The 24,663-nt window shown below is 32.2% G+C and overlaps 1 protein-coding gene across 1 annotated transcript in view; it reads right to left on the bottom strand.

The window, feature by feature from the left end:
* side-II (sidestep II transmembrane protein) overlaps positions 1-24,663 on the bottom strand; it is a 222,897-nt gene that overhangs the window by 135,038 nt on the left and 63,196 nt on the right. Inside the window, exon 3 of the mRNA XM_089709739.1 lies at positions 7,403-7,611. Within this exon, the coding sequence (XP_089565865.1) occupies positions 7,403-7,611 (209 nt within the window). The remainder of the gene's footprint in view (positions 1-7,402; positions 7,612-24,663) is intronic.

The following is a 24,663-nucleotide window of genomic DNA, read 5'->3' as shown; positions in this document are numbered from 1 at the left end:
ATTTCCTTATATTTTCAATAAAAATCATAAAAAATACATCAAGATCTGTATAAAATAGTTAACCACAATGTGTCGAAACGTATGACTTCCCCACTACAATCATATTGTTAGATATCAAAAGATAAAAAGCATTGAATTATTTATGAGACAAAAGTTAGTAAACGATTTAGTTTCATTCTTTATGTGATAGGTCAGTGATGTTTTATTCATTTGATTATGAAAGAAACTTCGTGTTATACCATTTTTTTATAAAAGCGTAAGTAGTTAGAAAAAGATATGTTTTAAATTCTGATACGTAACTTCAAAGAACAAATAATTTATTAGCATTGAATTATTTATTTAAAAAAATATAAAAGATGAATAAGTGCCTGAACTATAATAAATATATCTGCAATTCAAATTACTCTATGATAAACTCATATATAAAAATTTAATATTTTAATACCATAAAACGAAACATCTTGTGTTATACAGAGAAATAATGAGAAAATCAACTTTAACACCACATCAAATTCAACTCTACAACATTAGGAACTAGCAAATAATTAATCCAAAGCAAACGCAATTAACAAAAAGAAATGTCTCTTTGTATAATCGAGCAGAACTTTGGAACAACGTTGAAATTTCCGTACAACTTGCAAGCTGCGGTTTTCTTCTGACAAGTTTTTGAACCTCAACCAATACGTGGGAACCGAACTTGGGAAACTTTATAACGATTCACGTATATGAACTTTATTCATACGATGCAAAGAAACGAATCCGCGAACAAACAAAGTATGTGGCTCGTTTAAAAACGTTGGGAAGGAGATTTTGCACGCTTATTGAATTGTATGGATTACTCTCACATAGTATCTAGGTAGATATTGTTCTAGAACTTTGTCGAAAAATGTTTTGTAAAACGATGGTAACCTTAACAATAATATAATAATACTCATATAAGTGAAGTATTAATCATATCAAAAACAGACATTGTACATGTGACGGAGATAGTGCGTAGTCATATTATGGGTCATGTCGTTAATATCCACCATTATTAATCGCCTTATATTTTGTGGATAAATAGCATGATTTTTAACTCCAAGATTTGACAAGATTTAATTCCAGTTGTTGAGTTTTTAAAGGATCACGATAGATATAACCAGAGGGGATTATTTTATTTCCTAAACGTGCAATCTATTAAACTTAGGGCCGATTTTTCAATGCTTGACTAAAACTTATTCGTCGAATAATGTATAAAACTACTATTTTAAAAACGTAATCTAATTGCCCGTATTTGACAGTTTACGTGACATTTTAATATTATCGTGTATTACTTTATTGGACGGATAAGTTTTATCCAAGCATTGAAAAATCGGCCCTTAGAAACACCCACCACTTCAATGAGATGTTATAGGTAATGTAAATGTTAAATTTCATTCATTACATATATTAAAAAATAATTTGGAAAATCCAAAAGTGCACGCCTCATAATTTGTTTTTAATAAATATTTATTAATTATTATTTTTGTTTATTTAATAACAATTAAACCACATCGAATCAGACCCTGAAAAATGAAAGGGTTCTATTCCTGAGCATACTCAAGCGTAAGAGAAAAATAAAGACTCGATTAGTAAAGTATTTCGGTCGCTATCGTGTTAACAAGAAAAAGGATCCGCACATACAGACACACGGACGTCCAAGACAGAACTTTTTTAAACTGTTTTTTAACTAGTTTAAATAACAAAAATGACATCATAAATATCATGAACGTTAAAAATAGTGTTTTTTCTTAATATGTGTGTGTATGTATTATCTTACAAGTGCAATGTATGATACGTAAAGACATTTTAAGTTTGAAAAATCAGATGTTTTGCGCGAAGTGACAATAGTACCCACCTCAACGCTTCGCTTATGAGGCGTGCAATAAACAATACCCAAATAACTATTAATGCTATCAATTCTATTAATTAAGATCGTTTCAGAAGTTCAACGTCTAAACATTTATTGACATGAGTTAATTTTCCAATTTCTTCCAATTATTTCTCAAGGTATTAAATATATATCTTCTTATATATAAAAATGAATCGCAAAATGTGTTGGTAAGCGCATAACTCAAGAACGGCTGAACCGATTTCGATAATTCTTTTTTTATTATATTCCTTGAAGTACGAGGATGGTTCTTATGTAGAGAAAACGTAAACATGTACCACGGGCGAAGCCGGGGCGGACCGTTAGTTTATAATAAAATCATTTATTAATTTTAACATAAGCTGTGTTTCCATCAACTCTTAATTTGTTATCCAATCAGCTTAACATATTAATTATATTTCTGAATTCCCTTTTATCAAAAATATTTGATTATTCATAACTAAATAATTCCAGCTAACATCAAAGGCGAAATTTCTCTTATTTATAAGATAAACCGGTCCCAATAAATTGCCTGAAATTACAAACAGTACTCTCTCTTATTTCTGTTTATCTGGATAATCTATTCGGGGACTAATTTGTTTCGAAACGCCTACGTAGTTAAGTAAAGGACCGATGTTAAATAGTGGTCCTACTAGTAATAGTCTGGGTGTGTTCTCTTTCTATAGTAAATTTGTACGATAACACAGATGTTTTGGCGCTTTAAATTATTTCTTGAATAAATAATTTGAAAATGAAATTTAAGCTCTAGTAATCAATAGTATATGGATAACGGCCAACCAGCTACCCGCATTTTTTGCGAATTTGAGTTAAATAATATTATGTAAAGTGTATATTTTTTGTAATATCAAAAATTAATTCTATTTTTCAAGCATTTCTTTGAAATAAACTGAATATACTAATACAATGTTTTTCACCGGAGTTTACGATGGGAAATTTCGATGTAGAAAAGTGTCTACGCCTATATTAAGTGAAACTTAACTTTCTGGTCCATCGCAGATCAATATTTTACATGATGCGTAAGGAACTATCACTATTTATACACATTTTAATTTTCGTATTTTTTGCAATATTATACATATACCTATCAATGATCCAGAAAATAAACATCCATCTAATTTTCGAATGCATCCTTTGTACAGGATTTGGCGACCAATACGCCACGCGTTATGAACTCGAACGGCGATCAATCACCGTCTATGTGCTTTTCTAATTTAAACCAGATGCAATAAACAATAATATGGGATGAGCTGAACGCAATTAATCAGCTAGACACAACCAGGTGATTGCTAACAGTTCAGTTCTATTAGCATTAGGCTACCGAACGAGCGGATATACAACGTCTAATTCAATGCTATGTGTAACAGAATAAGGTCCCTTTTCGCTTGCACCACCTGAAATAGTATCTTTGTCTATTTTAGGAGGGTTATTTCGGTGGGCTACGTTTAAAGCGTCAAAGCCCAATTGGGTTTTACATTCGACGCAGTGGGCTCGTCCAATCTAACTTTAGCCTCTAATTCCGGTTGAAACATTGACTACACTGAATAAAAGTTGTGTCAATTCATTAACCTTTTAGGTAAGGAAATTAAGACATAACGGGTATGTTATAATTAAAACCGTTATAATGGAAAGCGTAACTTTTCAAAATCGCAATTTGCATTTAATACGGAAGCTGGGACAACAAAGCATTGATAGGATCCGATCTTTAATGGCTTCTAAACAAAATTTAAACTTAAATTCAATTGCTAAGTTCGATCAGTTTGGAACACGTAGGAACAAATAGAAAGTGGAGACACGCTTCTGTTTTCGTTTATTCTTCTCTATACAGTTCAGGGTAATGATAATGTATTCGATTCTTAATGGATCTGTTCAAATGTATAATTAAATTAAGAGTAATATAGAACAAAAGATGTTAGAGCAAAGAAGAACAAATATAGAGCACTAAATTTCACCATTCGTTAACTCTTTAGATTTTGAAGGGATATATAAGTTATCAACTACATATGTGTTTATAGTAGTAGTATTACCTATTTGATATCTTTTATAATACATTTGGCTTGATTATGAATAATTATTATTAGAGCATACAATGCCACCTATACGTGTTGGCAGCTGATTGATGAAGCTTTCTCTTTTCTATCCTGCAAGTTAGACTGAAATAGAGCATGATCGCTTAGATCGGTTGCATATCATGCAAATGCGTAACGTTTTATGCACTATACTCATTACTCTGGCCAGACGCGAGCTATATAAAAATGCATGGTTTATTTTGGTCACTTGTACAGCATTACAATTCACGTAAACATGTTATGCTTGCATTGTCGTATAGGTATTACTTCACATACTAGTCAACCATACCTACATAAATTTTCAAATCAAGTTTTAACGGTTCTCCCTACCATGACTCGCTTTATAAAAACGTTATGTTCTGCACGCGCGTCCCCACCAGCCTTGGCGTTAAATCGGTCAACAACAAACCTCCAGGGAAAAGAATCGTACTGCGGAAACGGCGTCGAATTTAAAGCAGCTGAAATTGAATGGCTGTAAACTGATCGGATTTCAATAAAGCGACGAATGGGAGCTAACGAGCTGGCGTTGTTAAAAAGACCCATCCAATTATCGTGGTGAGGCAAGGCCGAGTGATTACGTCAAGATTGGGAGTCATGAGTGCGTATTTATTACGAGTGTGTAATGAAGGAATGCTGTTAACTGGTATGGTGTTATAATTAAAAAAAATACATTTTTGTAGTGTGGAGTTGGAGTTTTTAAATGAAAAACAAATTTTATTCGGAAAGAAAAGAGTAGGTTGGGATCAATATTAATTCTACGCTTGATTTCACAGTGTAATAATATCTTCCGCTCTATTAGACTTTTAGTGATGGAATGCTTTGTTATAATATGTTATGCTGTTTGCCTAAATTACATGACAATACAAGCTATCAAAATCTACAGATCTTTGCTATTCCTCATAAAAAATTCTTCGTTACTTTCGTCATAAACTAACTATATATAACGATGCATATAACTATAGGCACTATTTATTAAACAAATGCTATATTAAATATTGAATTAAAATCATAAATTGTGTAAACAATGACCCGTTAATGAGTGTGGTGTTTAATGCTGATTTTGTTTGGACAATTATGTCGTTTGTGGAGCGGCTTCATGTTAAAATCACATCAACTGTACTGTTATATAATTGGAAAAGTACCTAGAATGTGATCACAATAATTTATTTTAGGAAACTTTTTGTATTTTAAGGGTCCGTGAATCAGAAATTTGGTACGACGTAACGTCTTATAGCACAGATAACGGAAAAATTGTGAAAAGCATTACTCATTTTCAGTTAGGTACATTGATAAAAAAAACATGTTTGAACAATGATTGAATATGAACCCTAGAAGCGCGAGTCCGACTTGCACTTATCCGGTTTTTATTTAAACTAATATTGCCGCTATATTATAAAAATGCTTCTACTGAATAGCCCAAGATGGTTATGATTGATGTGTAATTTTAATTTTTATCATTTACAAAGAAAATAAACTACATACATAGTATTTCTATCTAAATCGAAACATACCAAGACTTGCTTTAATAATATTTTTATCTACATATTAAAAAGTTATAAAATGAAACCACGTTAATCCCCTTTCAAAGTTATATATCGTATAATTCACGCTTAGATAGCAGTGAATATAAAAAAATGTGTCTGACCTTACATTGAAATGCCATGAAAATGCTAATAGCTTCCATTCCCAGCACCTGAAGGTGAGAGGTGGAGATAAATGTCAAATAAAACAAAGAAAAACATATATTTTTATCAGTAAAACTAAATTATGTACTAGCGGTCTGCCTTGACTGCGCCTGTAGCTTTGTATTGCTTTAATGTTTTTTTTTATAACTAGGTTCAGTATATCCAAATAATACAAACTATATTAAATCAGAATGTCACAAACTTTGCCTCTTTATAACATTCGTGTAAGTTTTTTTTCTTAAAATTTATCAAAAAGTTTAATCAACTTTATACTCATCATGAATACTGAATAATCTTTAGTAAAATTGAATATAAAATATCCCATATTAAAAGCACTAAAAGCAATAAACAGTAAAATATTCAATATCCATTCCTAAAGACCGAAAACTTGCAAAAGTAGCTCTTTATACTCCAAGTACGGAACCAATTTATAACCCAAATGAAGTTACAGCGCTGGAGTATTCGCCGAGTGTAATAATAAGCCTTAAAGCTCACATTTCAGTCGTACCCATAAGTTATGTGGAGCTTCCTTAAGCTATTTAGGGCGGTCGCACACTAGGACACTTTAAATATTACCATTAAATAATTAATCAGTTTTTGATGACGATTATTATGTTCAAAGTTATCTAGAACACTTTAGATATAATGAATAACAACACTTGGATATTAAAAAAATACTTATTCTTTTTTATAAGTAAAACTTTGAGTAGACTATACAAGTATTATTATCATAACTTGTATTACGATTTATAAAATATCTACTATTAAAAACATACTGTGTAATTATGAAATTCTAGTTATTAATAACTAAACAAATTGTATCCACTGCTCAAGAATCTCAACTGTAAACCTGTAACATAACAAAACTGAAAACGTCTTTATTGCGCAACTATCGCTAGCCGTAGCCAAGTTCTCGAGAAGCCTTACATCTTGTACTCGTATATCTGCCGGGTACAATACTGCACATTCCGAAGTGAGAAACTAAACAATTAAACGGGCCCTAGTTTATGAATACGTATGAATTCCAATACACGTTCGTTTCCTACCGCGGCAGCTTAATTTAGTACTCTTGAGAAATTAGAGGGAACTTGCACAATTATTGTAAAGACATAATTCCAGCTAATTGAAAACATATTTAACTAAGTGTTAAATTCACTTTGCACGTTCGTTTAAACGCAGTTCTTAGTTTTACCGCATTCCTTTGAAGACTTGGTCCTCGAAAATTCGTCGGTAAATGTGGGAACAGAGATGACGTCATTGGGTTTCATTTACATAAATATGTATGAAGAACAGAAAACAGATGGGACAGGTGTTGTTTGTACGGTTTTAAATTAATTAAAGGGATGATGATATAGGAGGAGTATTTAGTATAATTACTGGGTACATTATATTTTGGTATACTTCACTCAAAAATGATAAATTAACAATATATTATGTAATAATATGTGTATTATGGATGAATATATCGAGGTACGCGATATAACACTATGTGTACAATAATTTATCATTATGTATTCTAATGCAGTACGAGAGTGCTACATTATTTTTCGCAGAATTAATTTAATAAGATGATAAAGTGCCTGGCCGCTTCTGTACCACGTGGTCTGCGTGGTATAGAAGTCTATGCGACATCTGCAAAGTTATATCTGAACTTGTTTAGACCCAGGTCTAACCATGTACACCCGCACCGCTCCATAGCATATAGAGCCCTACTGCTTCTACTCTTAACTTTTAAAACTTACCAACAACAGTGAGGTTATATCTGAAGCTGGTGGTCTGCGTATTCCGGAAGTCTATCCGGCACCTATACACGCCCTCGTCGCGGCGCTTCACGTCTCTAACGAGGAGGGACGCGGGGGACGGGGAGGTGGAAAAGTGAGCCCGGGGCCCGAAGACTTCTGGCGCTGACCAGTGCCGCGCTTCGGAGAGGTGCTTGCCACGGACGTCGAAGCTGCAAGAGAGGATAACTAATTATTAATCATAGAATTTAGTCATTTCGGTATACATAGTAGGTATCTCATTAATTAGTTAACATAAAGTTTGGTCATTCAGGGGGACTTTATACAAATGGTATAAATAAGTGACACATAAAAAGACAGTTATGAAGCTATTGAATTTGAAATATGTTGAATTGTATTATAGGACCAAAATTTACTTTATAAATAGTAGCTCTATCGTGTTTTTTGCAGATTTTTGTAAGAGAGATTAATTTCACTTTAAGATACTTTAGATTCACAAAATTGACATGAACAAAATTTGTTTTGAGTTCAATGTTCTAATAAGATGTAGGATACACGTCAACGCAAAGAGTGTGTGATTATAAAATAAAAATAAATGGATAAAGAATAAAAAATGCAACAGAATTTAGAAGAAAATGGTACCAGCTTAGAAAGCTTTAGCACCTGGTCCCAATAAATTGGCCGGTCCAAACTTCTAAGTATGTAAAAGGTATATTGTCGGGCAGTTCGAAGAATTCCTAATTTGTGAGCTAACTCTTTCAAAACTCAAACATTTCTATCATTTTTTTTGAAGCAATACTATAATTATTACGATATATAATTATTACGATACGCTTAAATTAGCAGGTTCATCAACAACGACTACGACTTAAAAATTTCAGAATAGAAGCAATTTTTAATACGACAGAAATCAAGGCTTATCTTATTACTATAATTACAACAATCATTTCTTTTATAATTAAAATTCGCAACCAAGTATATATTTCTTTATAAAAATCACATAATAAATAGTGTTCATTTTAATATTCATATCCATTGAAGTCTCTGCCGCGAAACGATTAATAAATAATACAAACAATCGACATAAAAATTTATTGAAATCGTAAATTGAAAATGCATAAAAATTCAACTCATAGCTTTGTATTGAAATATGCATGAAATTCATTTAATATTTTGCTACTATTTGCAGTAAAGAAAGTATTGTTTCAAATTGAATATAATAAATTTTAGGATATTAATACGCAAATATGTGCTATGTTTATTATAAGTATTCTAGTAAAACTGACACTGGACATGAAAAATTCAATTTTAAATAAGTCAAAAAACTGAACAAGCGATTTATAAATAAATACGTATTCGTATATTGATTGGTAACCCATCGGAAAATTTTAAGGTTTATCATAATATTCAAGGCCATCTCCTTGGTTCAGTGGTTTACGCGAGAGCGTAGAACCAAGGGGTTCGATTCCCGGTGGAGACGAAGAAAAAAAAATGTCTCGGTCTGGCAGGACACAGAAGGCTGATCACCTACTTGTCTCTAAAGAAAATAGATCAGTGAAACAGATGTATGTATAATGCATCTGCTCCTTACCCCACAAGGGGACATGGGACTTCACTTCTTTTTTTAAATAATATCCAAAATATTATACTGCTTAAAATGTGTTGTTTCTTCTAAAAAGCAACGCATACCCGGCATGGAATCTTAACTTAAAATCCAGTCCAAACTCTACGCCATCACATATTTTACAGATTATAATATGAAACCAAGTAAAACTGGTAAAAAAGATAAGATGAAGCCCTTAAAATAAAATATTAAACGCTTATTCAACTTTGTTTTTTTTTGCAAAGAACATAAACTAAACTAATCTGGACTTATTTATATTTCAAAAGTTCTTCAACGGATGAATTATGAAATTAATTTTTAAATTGAAATGTGTATACGGAGTTCATTTTGAAGTACTTTTTTGAGGGACCCCTAATGTTCCAATGCAAATGGTTGTATGTAAGGATGTTTGATATTCTATTCAGAACTGAATTCTCAAGAGTTAAGGTAGAAAGTTGAATGATGAGTGGTGTCCTCAGGGACGTAACTGTGATAGAGCTTCAGCGCGTGACTTTTGTCACCTTGGAAATTTCACGGCAAAGTTTAAGGAAGGGTTGGGAAACTGTTCGTATAATGCATTTTTGAATGTGAAATCGCTATGGAGTTATTTGAAATCTCGTAATATTAATACTTCTCGATAAATTTCGGTAAGTATTGGATTAATGTTTAGTTATTTATAATAGAATAAACATATGTAAAGGTATAGAACAATGTTTGAAAAACATATGTGATCCATAACCAACATTCAATTTAAAAATTAAGATTCTAGATGGTTCTAAAAACGTGATTTATTCGTTAAATTAATATTCATTATGTTTTACAACTACAATCTAATAAATTAACAACCGTTCATTGCAAAACAAATTCAATACCGACTACCATATTCTACATCCAACTATTAATAACTGGTACTTATTTTTTGAATCGGTTCATTAGTTCCTGTCATAAGCGCATATATACAAACAAACTTCATCTTTATAATAATAGTATAGATAACCGCCCAATCCAATATAAAGTTTGTATCACAATTTTCATCACGTATTCGCGATCCCACTCCGTCAGTCGGAAAACGACGACACTTTGCAGTCCTTTGTCAATTTACCACTATCCCATTAGCATTTCACACACGTTACGTCTTATTACGAAGAACATATATTTGTATATGTTTGGAGTGTTTGGCTACGCGTTGTTCTTGTATTGGTCACTTTTGTCATGCTTTTTATTGCGAAATATGTTTGAACAAGAATTTGTAGTCTAATGTTCTAAAGAGAAAGATTTGATGTTTTGTTTGTTTATTTAAGTCAGCCAAGTGAAGCTCAGCCGAGAAGCAGCAGGAAAATGAGCTGACTAGCCTCATGGCGATCATTATCGCTTAAGAGCGATCATAAAGTTCTATGGGTCTAGCATCAGATATTGTTTTATTTGGATGCATTAATATCATACCTGTGCAAAATTTTATTGACAGTATTATATGCCTACATAAGAATAACATTTATATGTAACTAGTGGTCCGCCCCGGCTTCGCTCGTGGTACATATTTCGCAATAAAAGATAGCCTATGTCCTTTCTCGGGTATCAAAATATCTCCATACCAAATTTCATGCAAATTAGTTCAGTAGTTTAGCCGTGATTGAGTAACAGACAGACAGACAGAGTTACTTTCGCATTTATAATATTAGTATGGATTGTTAAATATGTAGAAAAATTAGGTATGTGTACTTTCCTATAAGCACATTCTAACAACCACAGTGGCTAACTTTAGTCGTCAAAGAGATGTTACGACGAATATGTTTCTCTTTTATTATACTTTCGAGTACTAAATGAGGGGCTTCGAAAGTCATGTCTGTATATTATTTTCCTGTCTTATATTAAGTACAAATAGATATATAATTTGCAATTAATTTTGAGGAAAAAATATATTAAGCTTATTAAATACTGAGAATTTTAAGACATGTATTGTTTAATTAACGTATCAGTTATGTAAGTACACGTTTAACATTCAATAGCTTTTAGGTGATTTTAAACCTCCATAGCTCTAATAAATATCAATATTCCAAAGTGTGATACATATATAAAACTATACAGAACTAATTTTAAAAAATCTGTAGGTTATAATATTTTATATTTTTCGGTGAACGGTCTTTAAAATTGAAACTTCATACTCTACGATAAAAACATGAGCTAAACCTGTAATTTACGTTGTTATAATGTACCTATACATTTTTTTTATTTATAACGTGTCTACTGTCTAAAATTTAAACGAAGTATCATATTATTTGTACCTATAACTTTACTAACAAAAATTAAATTATATAACGCTTGCATGCTAATACAATCGCTAAGCGTATTATCATTAGCGAAACAATGTCCTATTTTGAAAATTAAACAATAAAAATAACATAAAAATATTCCTGTTTTATTTGTAAATATCAAAACGGCATGTTGTTCCTGTATTGAAGCACTGTCAAAACATTTCCGAACGATTCTGCTAAATCCAAAACAAACGTAATTCAAGCTTTTTGTACCATTTCATTTGACGTATTGACGTTTTTATAAAAATTGTTTATGTTCCTATCGGCAACGTGGATTTCATAGAATGTTTATTTGAATTTAATTCGGTTTTATTTTGGCGGCAATATTTGTACTGTATGGGTCGATAATTTGTTGATGGGTATCAGGTAAGAGGAGCCAAAAGATCAGACGCGTCACCTGATGTAAGTGTACAGCGCCGCCCATACGCACTAGCAATGCCGGGGACATTGTCAGTGTGTTGCCGGCCTTTAAAAATGTGAAGCAAGTGTAAAGTTGTACAAAATCCTTGTATATATAACCAATAACACACTAAATACAGAGCATTAAATGCAATATTAAAAGAGTATATTATCATTTTAAAAGTACCACATTACAGTAAAAGTGTTAAATAAATAGTTATGTAAGGTATAATGTTTTGGCAAAAAAAGTATTATTAATTAGTATAAGTATATTATGTTCTACTCATCGAAATTCCCTTAAACGCACACGGGAATCTCTCAAACATCCACAGTTCTCTGCTCGTTTATATCTGTCAGCCCGTATGACGCCGAAGGCCACCGAAGGCAGTATCCATTGCTATCTCACCGTTGACACGAACAGAATCAATTTTTCAAAAACAATACACTTTTTACTTGTTATGCTTTGTTCGAAATTATGACCTATGTCACTGAGCGATAACGTACAAAACCGCTTGTCACAGAGGATATGGTCTGTATACTTTGACGTAACAATAACAACCTAAAATAGTTTGGAAAATCCAAAAGTGCACGCCTCATAATTTTTTTTAATAATTATTTATTAATTATTATTTTTGTTTATTTAATAACAATTAAACCACATCGAATCAGACCCTGAAAAATGAAAGGGTTCTATTCCTGAGCATACTCAAGCGTAAGAGAAAAAAAAAAGACTCGATTAGTAAAGTATTTCGGTCGCTATCGTGTTAACAAGAAAATCCTCCGCACATACAGACACACGGACGTCCAAGACAGAACTTTTTTAAACTGTTTTTTAACTAGTTTAAATAACAAAAATGACATCAAAAATATCGTGAATGTTAAAAATAGTGTTTTTTCTTAATATGTGTGTGTATGTATTATCTTACAAGTGCAATGTATGATACATAAAGACATTTTAAGTTTGAAAAATCAGATGTTTTGCGCGAAGTGACAGTAGTACCCACCTCAACGCTTCGCTTATGAGGCGTGCAATAATAGATATACATACCTTGTATGTTGGGAATTTATATGTTTACATTATTTTATTCAGCACGCAGGTAGAGTTTAAGCTCTACAAAAATGTAAAATTTATCTAAAGACGAATCATTCAGTATTTTCTTACAATACTATTTCCCCCCACAAAAATAAATGTTGTGAATAAACCTAATAATAATATAATTTTGTCCGATATTTAAAACACATATATTAAAATACTTGAATATGTAGCGCCTGAATAAAAATTACGCTTAACAATAAACATAACATTCAACAGAAAATAATATTATGTAGGTATGTAGTTAAAAATTTACTATAACCACACTCTTATCAAAAAATAACAAAATTATCAAACAAGATAAGCTCCCAACAGCACCTGCCATAACCATCGATCTCCGTTCATTATTCCGCGCCACTTTCACAGTCACAATCCCTCCATTTTTTAGGGTTCCGTAAACCTTCCTTCTATTAAAAATAATTTCAACTAAAATGTTTGATAGTGCTAAAATAGCTAAGTAAAAAATGTCATTTGCATTCCTAGGATTTAAATCCGATGCATTTATTTTTTAAATTTAAAATTATGTAAATTACAAGCAAAATAATTGCAAATAACGTATCGGCGATACATTGATACGTTGATTTATTGTAATACCGATAAGCAGGAATACACTAAAAGACTGATAGATTTATAATATTATAATCGCAATAATAAAAAAAAAATTGTATCAGTAGACAGTATCAAATTTAAAGCAACATCAGAAGCTCCAATAAATTAAGAAAGAACCATCAAAAGTTAAATTAAGACCCACTATCGTAAAAGACGCAAACCTACAGAACTCAGCCACTATAAATCACTAGTCACTTGACCGTTTCTATGTTTATAAAAACCGTGCACAGTTAGGGTTGTCACTTGAATTGCAAATTTAAACATGACGCCCGGTTCTTCCCTTGCGACTATTTTGGTCATAACGTTGCCTGTTTTATACCATTTTCGCCTAGCGTGTGACAGAGTTGTGTGGTTGTATTTTGTATAAGCTGTGTTCTTTGTGGAGCTCATTGAAACCGTGACAAATTATTGTAAAAGTTTTGTTAACTAAACTCCTTAATATATGAACGTGGAATATTCATATACATAGTAAGCTTATACCTTAATGATATTATGTAGCTATAGGTACTAATTTATAGTTTATATTGTACATAGTAGTTTCGAACTAAAAGGTATTGTCGTATCATGTTATTTTCAAACAGATTGTTCATTGATTTCAGATCCTCACTGATACTCATCTAGATACATAATTATGTATCTAGATGAGTATCAGTGAGGACACTAATTAGTGGCAAAACATCTCCCTCAAAATATTTATAATCGTGGATGCTCTTTATGAGCTGTATAGATTATCATTTCTATATTAGAGTGACCGGTTGGCTTGGTTTGTAGTGAACCTTCCAAGCCAGAGGTCGTGGGTTCGTTTCCCACCCAGAGCAAATATTTGTGTGATAAACATAAATGTTTATTCTATGTCTGGGTGTTAATTATCTATATTAGTACATATTTAAAATTATTAATTTATTTTTATCAGCCATCTGGTTTCCATAACACAAGCGAAAAGCTTAGTATGGGATCAAATCGTGGTGTGTGGGAAAAATGACCTGAAATTTTTATTTATTTATTATCACTTCAAAAGCTTAAATCTTCATACCCCAAAATACGTACCAGCATGATAACTGTACCATTCTATAAACGAAACATAACTCAGATAATCCCAATGTTCAATGTTTCGCGCCTTCGATCTGTTTTCAAAACAACTGATTGCTAGAGACAGGTTGATCATTGACAATCCGTATTGTACATAAATTAACGATTGCTTTGTGAAGTCTATTGTGAATTTGGAATGTAAATTTTTATCCTGAATCTATGATAATCAAAGGTATTGTTGTCAGAGATTTTGCTGAAAATGGTTTGGTAAAATTATTTATTATGGTATGAAGTATGCTATATTAGAAGGGTTTTAATTAGTTCTTAAATGGATAAATATTTCTCCTAAGCTATGATAAAGCCAAAAGGAACAAACAAAACGTAGAAGATTACTGATGGACATGATTATCTATACTAATATTATAAAGAGGAAAGGTTTGTAATTATGTATGTATGTATGTATGGTTTTCACGCATAAACTACTGGACCGATTTTGATGAAATTCGGCACAGACAATCTTTAGACCCTGAGAAAGAACATAGGCTACTTTTATTGCGAAATATGTACCACGGGCGAAGCCGGGGCGGACCGCTAGTTATACATATAATTATTTTACTACAATTAAACTGTAACGAATGTTTATTCTATTCAAGTTATTTTTAAGCGATATGCTGTCACTTTTTACTAAGACTGTATTTTTTCAGAAATACTACTTGCCGGCATTTCAAACCTAGTCTTTTTGACACGAATATAAATATTAACAAGTGGTTTAAAACACTGTTAGAAAACAAAATATGTTTTAGACATTGACTGAAAACAAGTACTATATCTGCCGATTTTCCCTGCCCACCAGCCATTTAAACTATGATATACACGAATCAATTTTCTATCTATACCCTAAAATGTTATAATCATAATCAGTAAATACAGTGGTGTGAGAAAGCGCGATTTATAACGTAATAGCCAGGGCGATACACGGGGCATAATAAGCGCAAATAACTGTTCATTCCGAACCAACACGTAACTTGTGGTTTGGCTCAAGTTATAGACAGATAGTTGGTTGTAATATGTCCTTTTGTGGGTAGAAATATTACTATTTTATAAACGCCACAATTTGTGTTATGTTCCTCTTTCAGACGAAAACCATTTAACAGACTTTGCTGATACTTGGATTGATGATCGTGTGTTGAATATTTTTTAAGCTATTGCATAGCTTCTATCGCGGGCCTTGAGCCCGAGGACCGAATCCAGAAATTGCGTAACGAAAATCCTCACGCTCCCCACTCCGACGGGCGCGGAGGTGTGGCTTGAAGGCATAGCATGCAATAGCTTTACCGCGGCAGTCCCCGAGTGCCACACGTCTTTTTTTATGTAATTATTTGCAAATATTATTACAATATTACTACAATGTTGACAGGATGCAGTAAAAAATAAATCAATGTCAAAATTCTTGATTTATTTTCATAATCATTCTACACGACACAAAATATACTTAATCGGAGTCGTTGAATAAAGGCAGTTTTCATTCTTATGAAATTAAGCGAGGTATTCGCTATAATAAATCGCTTAAGCTCTTATCTTGCGTCACACGAACTATTATGGTGCTGCTAAATTATGTATGAAATAGCCTTCAATCGATCCCCCTTCGGACCCCATCACAGCTCTAACCAAAGCCATTTAAGCTAATGTTCCAATACTTTTGTGGGTTAAACACATCATGGGAATAACTAGCCATAACATATTATACGTATCTAAGGGCCGATTTTTCAATGCTAGGATAAAACTTATTCGTCGAATAATGTATAAAACTACCATTTTAAAAACGTATTCTAATTGCCCGTATTTGACAGTTTACGTGACATTTTAATATTATCGTGTAATACTTTATTGGACGGATAAGTTTTATCCAAGCGTTGAAAAATCGGCCCTAAAAGATATAACCTTTGTTCCAGAATCCGTATTCATACGCAATATAACTGATTGAAGTAGCTTTTTATTTAATATTTTAGTTCTTTACAAATATTTACCGTTGTACTATTCGATGATATTAGTTTGTAATGTGTGCGCTGGTTAACTCTACATTTATTTTACGAAAAAAATCGTGATGATATTTTCATTTTAAGTAGTTTAAAGCGCAACATATTATGCGGAATCGATTGCGATTTCAAAATTCGTGCACTTTAAATTATGTTAACCTTCAACAGATATATTATTATGGCTTCTAATCTATGTATTGTGACGATCTCGGATCTGCAAGTGCTTTTAAAGAAATCTGGTTTATCTATAGGTATATAAATCTTACCTTATTTAATTAAATAAATTCAATCTTAAGGTCACACAGCCCACACAAGTACATATAAAAGGCAATTTAAATGCAAGAGACATTTCCCCACTATAAAGGCTATTTCGAACAGACCAATTCCCAGGTCCACATTAACATTCATTTCCTGCGATCTAACTATTGAAAGTTCACATTAATTATTGTGTAGTTCAAACTATAGAAATGATTTCAATCTTATAGAAGACTCTGAATATAATTTCTGTTTCGTTACTCTGCGAATACTGTTAAAAATGATACATTCAACGACTTGACATTTCATACTAAAATCAATACGAAATAAAATGTTGTGTGGTTTTATGAAACCACGGTAAAAGTGAAACTGTTCGAACGGTTCCGAACACTGCTTTGTGTAGCGCATGTCGCGTGAGGGTCGGCTGCCGAGTAGGTATACCTACTCGGCAGCCGCGATACACGCGACATGCGCTACACAGACCAAAAAGTTTGAGACGATGTAATAAAAGTTTCACTTTAATTATATAAACTTTTTGTTGTTTAAAACACATGTACGAGGAATAAATTAATAACGAAATGTTTTCATTGAAATTAGCCTATCTGTGAATATCATACTCTACACAACACTACAGAATGAAAGGTTTTACTTCGCAACATTTTATTTTTTTCTTTAATAATTCAAACATCTGATCAAACCTCACCACATTCATCTATACAAAACAATAATTCCAATCAAACCACAACTCCAATCGCCAAAGATCAAGTGACGAAATACAATGCTAATCTCATATAAATTGAATCGCATGAGTGCAATTCGGAACTCAGCACCGACATGCAATACAAAGGGATTTGCCAAATCCTGGGTTTAGGGCACAAAAGTTCGCCCGGTTGATTCGCTCAAAACGATCAGATTTCGTGCGACACTGCAAAACTGCTAGCTTCGTATATTTTTGGTCCCTACTATGTTAAAAAGTCACGCGTTTGATGCAACTCTTTCGTACTTATATTGGAAGATTTTGAATGTGAGTGTTACTTGCGTTGGTTGGTTGGTTATGATGCGTTGCTTGTGATGCGTACTTTCTTAATATAAGTAATATTCAGTCCCCTCTTATAGGATATTGGTTAATGATATTTTGCATTAGTTTTAATGATTTATTTTCTTTTATATTATGGAGAATGCATGTAATGCAATGTAAATATTACAAGTCCGTGCCCAGCCCAGACGTGCCTTTTCCGTTAGTTTTCATATCCATCAAACTCAAATCTCTCTGTTCTCTACATTATTATTTGAACCAATTTATTTATTATTAATCTAGTAGACTCAAACATAGTAATAGGTAGTTATATTATATCTATGTTAATTAAGATCTACAGCAGCAACATTTAACAAATAATAACCCTCATAGAATATTCTATATCTCAACATCGCAATCAATTGGACAAATTTTGTTTCACCAAATTGTCAATTAAAAGTTCGTGCGAGTTACTATAGTAGGTGCAAACTGCTTTCGTTATACCACGCATGTGCAACGACAAACTGGCTGAAACAAATCTGTATAGAAGTGGGTTATCCCTTCCTGTCTGTTTGTCAGGCATTTGTCCGCGATACCACATGGATTTGTGCGTATTTACTTACATGTATTTTTCTACTGGCGTTATTTTGTAATAATGTATTTGTGACTGTTTGTGTGGTAGAGAAATTGGCACATGCGAGTTACTACTGAGAGAATTTGGGTTCGACTATCTGAGAAGATTAATAAAAAAAAGACGGGTTGCACTCCGGGAGTGCCGGCAGAAGTGAAAACTTGATTATTAACGTTCAGCATGTTTGATATTTTGAAATGGTATCCGTCTTACGCATGGAATATAAGGGCTAAAAAAAAAACATCCGTCTTAAGCTTTTTTGATCAGACCACGTGTCCTGACGCGAGTTTAAGATTTTATACCCAACGCCGCTAAAGAAGTTTTCACTTCAAAAACTAGATCCAAGATCCATGTTGAATGAAATATGTCCGTATGTATCGATTTGTAAAATTAATAAATTCTCGTATATACGCATATTTTGCCCATCTCGGTATATCACTTTTATATCGTACTTTTTTATTTCGCAATAATCACTATTTATTTATTCATTCATTCATACATGGACCATGCATTTACCAGAATATAAAAAAAACGCGAGGAAAATATCTAAACGCTATTTCATACACAGTAAAAAATATTTGCTCGTCATATAAATATAATAATATGAATGAAGATATAAAAAATATTAAAGGTCACTGCAGTAATATCCGCATTCGCGAAATAGGGAATACGATGCCCAAGAATAAACATAATATAAATTGCTGATCGTATATTGATAACAGATTTGATTTATTGACCGCCCAGTTGATAGTGCCTTAATTCAAACAACATTTATTTATTGAACTAATGTTCTTGCTAATTTAATCATAATACAGATAGATTATTTAGCACTGGTTTGCAGTCAATGAAAAGAAATAGAGGCTCAGTAATTTTCTTGTAAACTATAACTGTTCAACTGTATTGATAGAAAAATAAACATTATATAAACATGCTATAGTAAGGTATTAAAAAACGCAGATAAACTGATCCTATAATTTTATACCAGCTAAAACCCGTAAAACAAAAATTAACGGAGTTGTCTATAATTTACAAGAAATATTTTTTTGGTGCGCATCAACATTAGTCAATTATGTCAGTCAGTCAGGCATTAAATAATGTTTTTAAAGTAAGTATTTTAAAAATTTAATATATCGATTGTATTGCACTAGCGCCGGCCACTGTACAGGTGAAAATACACTAAAGCCATAACTTCGAAAACGTTCTACAGTCGGCAGGATATTACATTTGAGATAGCACGCTTTGCAAGGCCTTTCCTTTTTTGTATTCCAATAGTTTTTCTCGTTTTTATTTGAGGACACCGGGCGATATGGCTGAATGCTGGTTTAAAAAATGTTATTTCATACATGTAGTATAAAGCTTACAATAATTATTATATTGTAGAGGTGGTAATATTATATGTTAACACGCGTGGTAGAAATAGATACGTTTAAAAATCCTTTCCTAGTTCTTCACGTATCCTACAAATATTATTTCGCCATAGTCCATGAATATTCTAAAATGCATTCAATTAGTCTAATAATTTTATAATCATTACAGTCTTGAAATCTGAATATTGGATATGCTTCAAATAACTATAACTAAATATTCGCGCTTACACGCATTATACCTTCATAACCTTTGTTAACAGCCATTACATAACAGTAAGAAATTACCATAAATTCTTTGACTTCTTAATTTAAATAGTATATTGCACAAAATAACTCTAAACATTGAACTACAAAAATCAATCCACTTGAATAAAATACGGTAGATACATCATACTTCATCATTCCCTGTCAATGCTCCTTTATGTGGCTTCTAGAAATTTACCAAGATTCCATGTACTTGATACGTATGTAAATAGTGTAAAACTTGATGTTCTAGGAATACCAGGAAGTCACTATTGAGTATTGGTTTTTGTTGAAATAGTTATCTATAGATACTAATATGATAAAACTCAAGAGTTTGTTTAAGAGAGCTAATTAGAAGAACTAATGATTTAAAATTAATAATAATTCTTATAGTGTTCGATAGATTCAGGAAGGCTTAATGCTACAACCGATATGATACGTTATCAATGAAAAATGTTGCAAAAATGGCAACATATATTCCTTTTGAAATAATTTGTGGATGGAAAATGGACTAGCGGAGGTCCGAAACAATTCAAATCTCCACCGTCGTAAGAAATAACTTAGATATTATGTACATCGCATACTAATGTATCAAAGTCCCATATCATAAACACGTTCCATATAAATTAAACGCATTACAATTAAGTATAATCCGGCCAGTTTATAAACAACGCTAATCCCTAAAAACCAATAAACTAACTAGCATACAATTTAAATTAGCATAATATTGGCGGGATTACCCGACCATATTGTGAGCGGCCGGGTGGCAGGGTCATCGATCGTGGTATGGTTATATGAATTTATTGGTACACACAATAGTGTAGTTATTTTTGTTTGTGTGCGTTTGGTCAGCTGCTGTAGTGAGGCTATAGCACAGAATAATGAGGGATAACTATAATTTTGAAACGAAGTTCCTCATCGCGTTTTGCGAAAGGCAAGACGGAATTATTAAGACCAAAAATTATAACGACACGACCGTTTGGCGTGCCCGTGTTTCTCCGTCTGTCTCTCTCTCTCATAGAAAGCAAGCCAGTTATTTTATTTGTAATCATATATTTGACACTTTAATACAGTTGCACCTAAAGAAAACCTTACACCTGCATAAATAAAGAAATAGAAAGAGTACAACTTATTGGGCGGTCTTATCACTTATTAGTGATCCGTTCCGTGCAACCAGGGTAAAAGATAACAAGCAAAATAAAAAATTGTGCAGCACGAATTTTCGATGGAATTTTATCTACTTCATATTGTCAATTTACACAAGGAATTTAGGCCAAGGTCTATAATTTTTGAACCCATAAATTTGAACAGGAAAAGCCGCTGGAAAAGGAAGAAAATATAAGAAAAACAAAATGCAAAATAATTTACCGTCGCTTTGAGGACGGGAAGTGAGTCTTTAAGGGAAACACGATTTCCGGTTCAACTATGAATCCTATCGTATCAAAGTAGCTGAATTTAGAAAAAGAGTCACTGAAATCTCTTTTTTGTGAAAATGATAAAAAATGTATAATGAAAATTTATTAAAAAATGTAAAAAAAAAACGAGAGAGGATTTTTTTTATATTTAAAGATTTTCGGACCGAAATTGTGAATTGTAATTCCTTATTCATAAAAATAATACCTATAATAAAATTAATATACCTACAATTATACAAAATGCTGAGAACTATTCAAAATGTTATCTAATATTTCGAGAATATCAGAGACAAAGAGTTAAGGAGAGGTTTAATATCTAGGTTTATGTCAGGACATGAATATCGAATGAGTTCGGTTAGAACGCTTCTTAACTAATAATATATATTGTATCGACCTGTATCATGTACCTAATAGCTTTCAGGGATACCTTGAAACCACTATTATGAGTAGACTAGCTTTCCGCCCGCGGCTTCGCCCGCATTTTCAAAGATAAACCCGCATAGTTCCCGTTCCCGTGGGATTTCCGGGATAAAACCTATCCTATGTGTTAATCCAAGTTACCCTCTATATGTGTGCTAAAATTCATTGTAATCGGTTCAGTAGTTTTTGCGTGAAAGAGTAACAAACATCCATACAAACTTTCACATTTATAATATTTATGAGTAGATATCAGATGGGAAATTTATATTATGTTTGAATGAGAGAATTTACTAACCTAGCTACTAAGATTTCAAATCTATATTATAAAAAACACTGAATTTGTTGCTAAGCGCAAACCTCGAGAACAGCTGAACCGATTTCGTTATTTTTTTTATAATATTCCTTGAAGTACGAGAGTGGTTCTTATGGAGAGAAAGTGTAAACATGTACAACGGGAGAAGCCGGAACGGATCACTAGTACGCTAATAAAATATTGAGTAACGGTTTTAAACTTAACCGTACTAATTGTTTATTACATAGAGGAAACAACATAAGCAAAACAAAAATTACTCTAACTTATAATAATATTTCGAATCTATAAACGCAATATCGATTGATAAAACCTCAATACTTATATAAACAGAAATAAAAACGTAACGTTATTAAAACTCTCAACGTTTGCATGTTCTTTACAACTTTCATCGTTTTAAGTAACGTTACCCATAAATGGCATAAAAATGAGCGTTAATTTCCCTAAGTCTTAAATTTATTAGACCATACATAAAGAAATTAAGAGCTTACGTTATTTCCGTAATATTTTGAATTTCACCTCATCAAGGGAGCACGCAATTTGCAGAAACATTTAATATAATGTTTATGTTTTAAATGAATATGTAACAGAAATGTAAACAATGGCTTTACCCATATCATATCTCGGTACTATGTGATGATATTCGACATGGATTTTAAATTACATGATTATGACGGCTATTAAAAGACAAATATGACGAAATACAAAACGGGTATGTTTATCACGTTTTATAAATGCTATGGAAAATTGCTGAATCTTATAATATAGTTTTAATATAAGCTCTTACAACAGATAATCAAATAATACACTAGAATGATAGAATAAGTACTACTAACAAACATCTAAAAAAGTTTGAAAGTGAAGTCCCGTGTCCCCTAGTGGGGTAAGGGGCAGATGCATTATGTATACATCTGTTTCACTGATCGATTTTCTTTAGGGACAAGTAGGTGATCAGCCTTCTGTGTCCTGCCAGACCGAGACATTTTTTTTTCTCGTTTCCACCGGGAATCGAACCTATGACCCCTCGGTGCTACGCTCACACGTCAAAAAAAGCTTAAATACTTACAAATGTAACACAGTTAATCTATAAACTTTGATTGTCTTAAACATTCAAGAAGAGCTCTTTGAAGCTCTAAACTAAATCCACGGGAACGAACGCGACAATAAGGGCTTAATCTCCATACAAATGTACCGTATAATTAAGGATATGTAAAATATCAATGAACAATACCTTATTGTGTAACCCTCGTGTCTAATGGTACGTGTAATGAAAAGGTAAATAATACAACGATTTGTTAGAACCGCTATTAGAATGGATTTATTTTTATCACGTGAATGCTTTAAGCTGGTTAGAGACGAGGACACTTTTTAAGATGACAAGTTTTTTTAATACATAAGAAATGTATTAAAAATACTTGTCATTTTAGACTCTTCCTTTGCTGAAAAAAATTAGCTTAACTACCTATATTATCTGTTAATGCAATCATGTGATACAGTGACAATTTGGTACGAAAACTTAGGAGTACTGGCAACTTGTAGTGAAACCAATTCATGATAAAATATTGTTTAACTGGAAATACTTGACGAATTTTAACCTATTTATTTATATTTTTTTTATTTAACCTAATTTTAAAATATGCGTTACCCCGATTATTTTTGATTATTTATACCAATTAACAATGTTAGTTAATGCTTACAAATCAACAACGATGTAATTAAAATATACAGGGTGTAATCGTTAAGTGTGCACAAGCGATTATTCCGTAACTATTGCAGATATCAAAAAACTTTAAACTGATATCGAAAGTACTTAACCTAATGAGTAAAATGGCCATAATAAATTTTTAAAAATAAAACGAGAAATAACCAAAAATGTTACATTAAACGCTCCCATACAATTTATTTCCCATACATTTTGTATTCATAGTAGATTTTCGAAGTGACGTCCTTATTGTGCAATACAATGAGGAGGTCTATTTACAGTTTCTAAATGAACTTCCCTCCAAATTTGCGAAGTAATTAAAGCAGAAAACCAAAAAAACAAAAAAAAAGCTAAAATCTTTCATATTAAATGTATAGGTTGATCCAAAAGTAATGATAATTGGGTATTTCCTGTGCACATAAAAATATAAAATAAATTTTTTATGCTTGCTCATGTAATCACTAAGTTATCACAAAAAAATTATATCTACAGGCCACGTTTCCAAGTATTAACATTAATTTTAATGTGAACAGTGCGAGCCAGAATGTTTCCCGACGAAAAGAAACAACGATTCGACATTTAGAGGGTGAATTTCTAAATTTTTAATGAGATCAGGATAATTTTTTGTCACGATTTGTGACCATGGGCGTTACCTGGGTTCACCATGTTTATGCTGAAACCAAGAAACAATCAATGGCCTGGATGCGAGCTTCCAAAGTGACGGTGAAGATTTTCAAAGTGAAAATTAGTGGGATAGATTAAAGCCGTAGTTTTTTGGGACGCTGAAGAAATGTGCAATATTTTAAGAAGGTAGCCACTACTACA

The sequence above is a fragment of the Colias philodice genome, chromosome 2, assembly GCF_061535455.1.
Source record: "Colias philodice isolate Cphi_HAF_F1 chromosome 2, ilColPhil1 Martin Lab GWU primary, whole genome shotgun sequence".
In the NCBI taxonomy this organism is placed as follows: Eukaryota; Metazoa; Arthropoda; class Insecta; order Lepidoptera; family Pieridae; genus Colias; species Colias philodice.
Note: the sequence above shows the minus strand (reverse complement) of the source record. Positions and strands in the feature narration are given on the sequence as shown.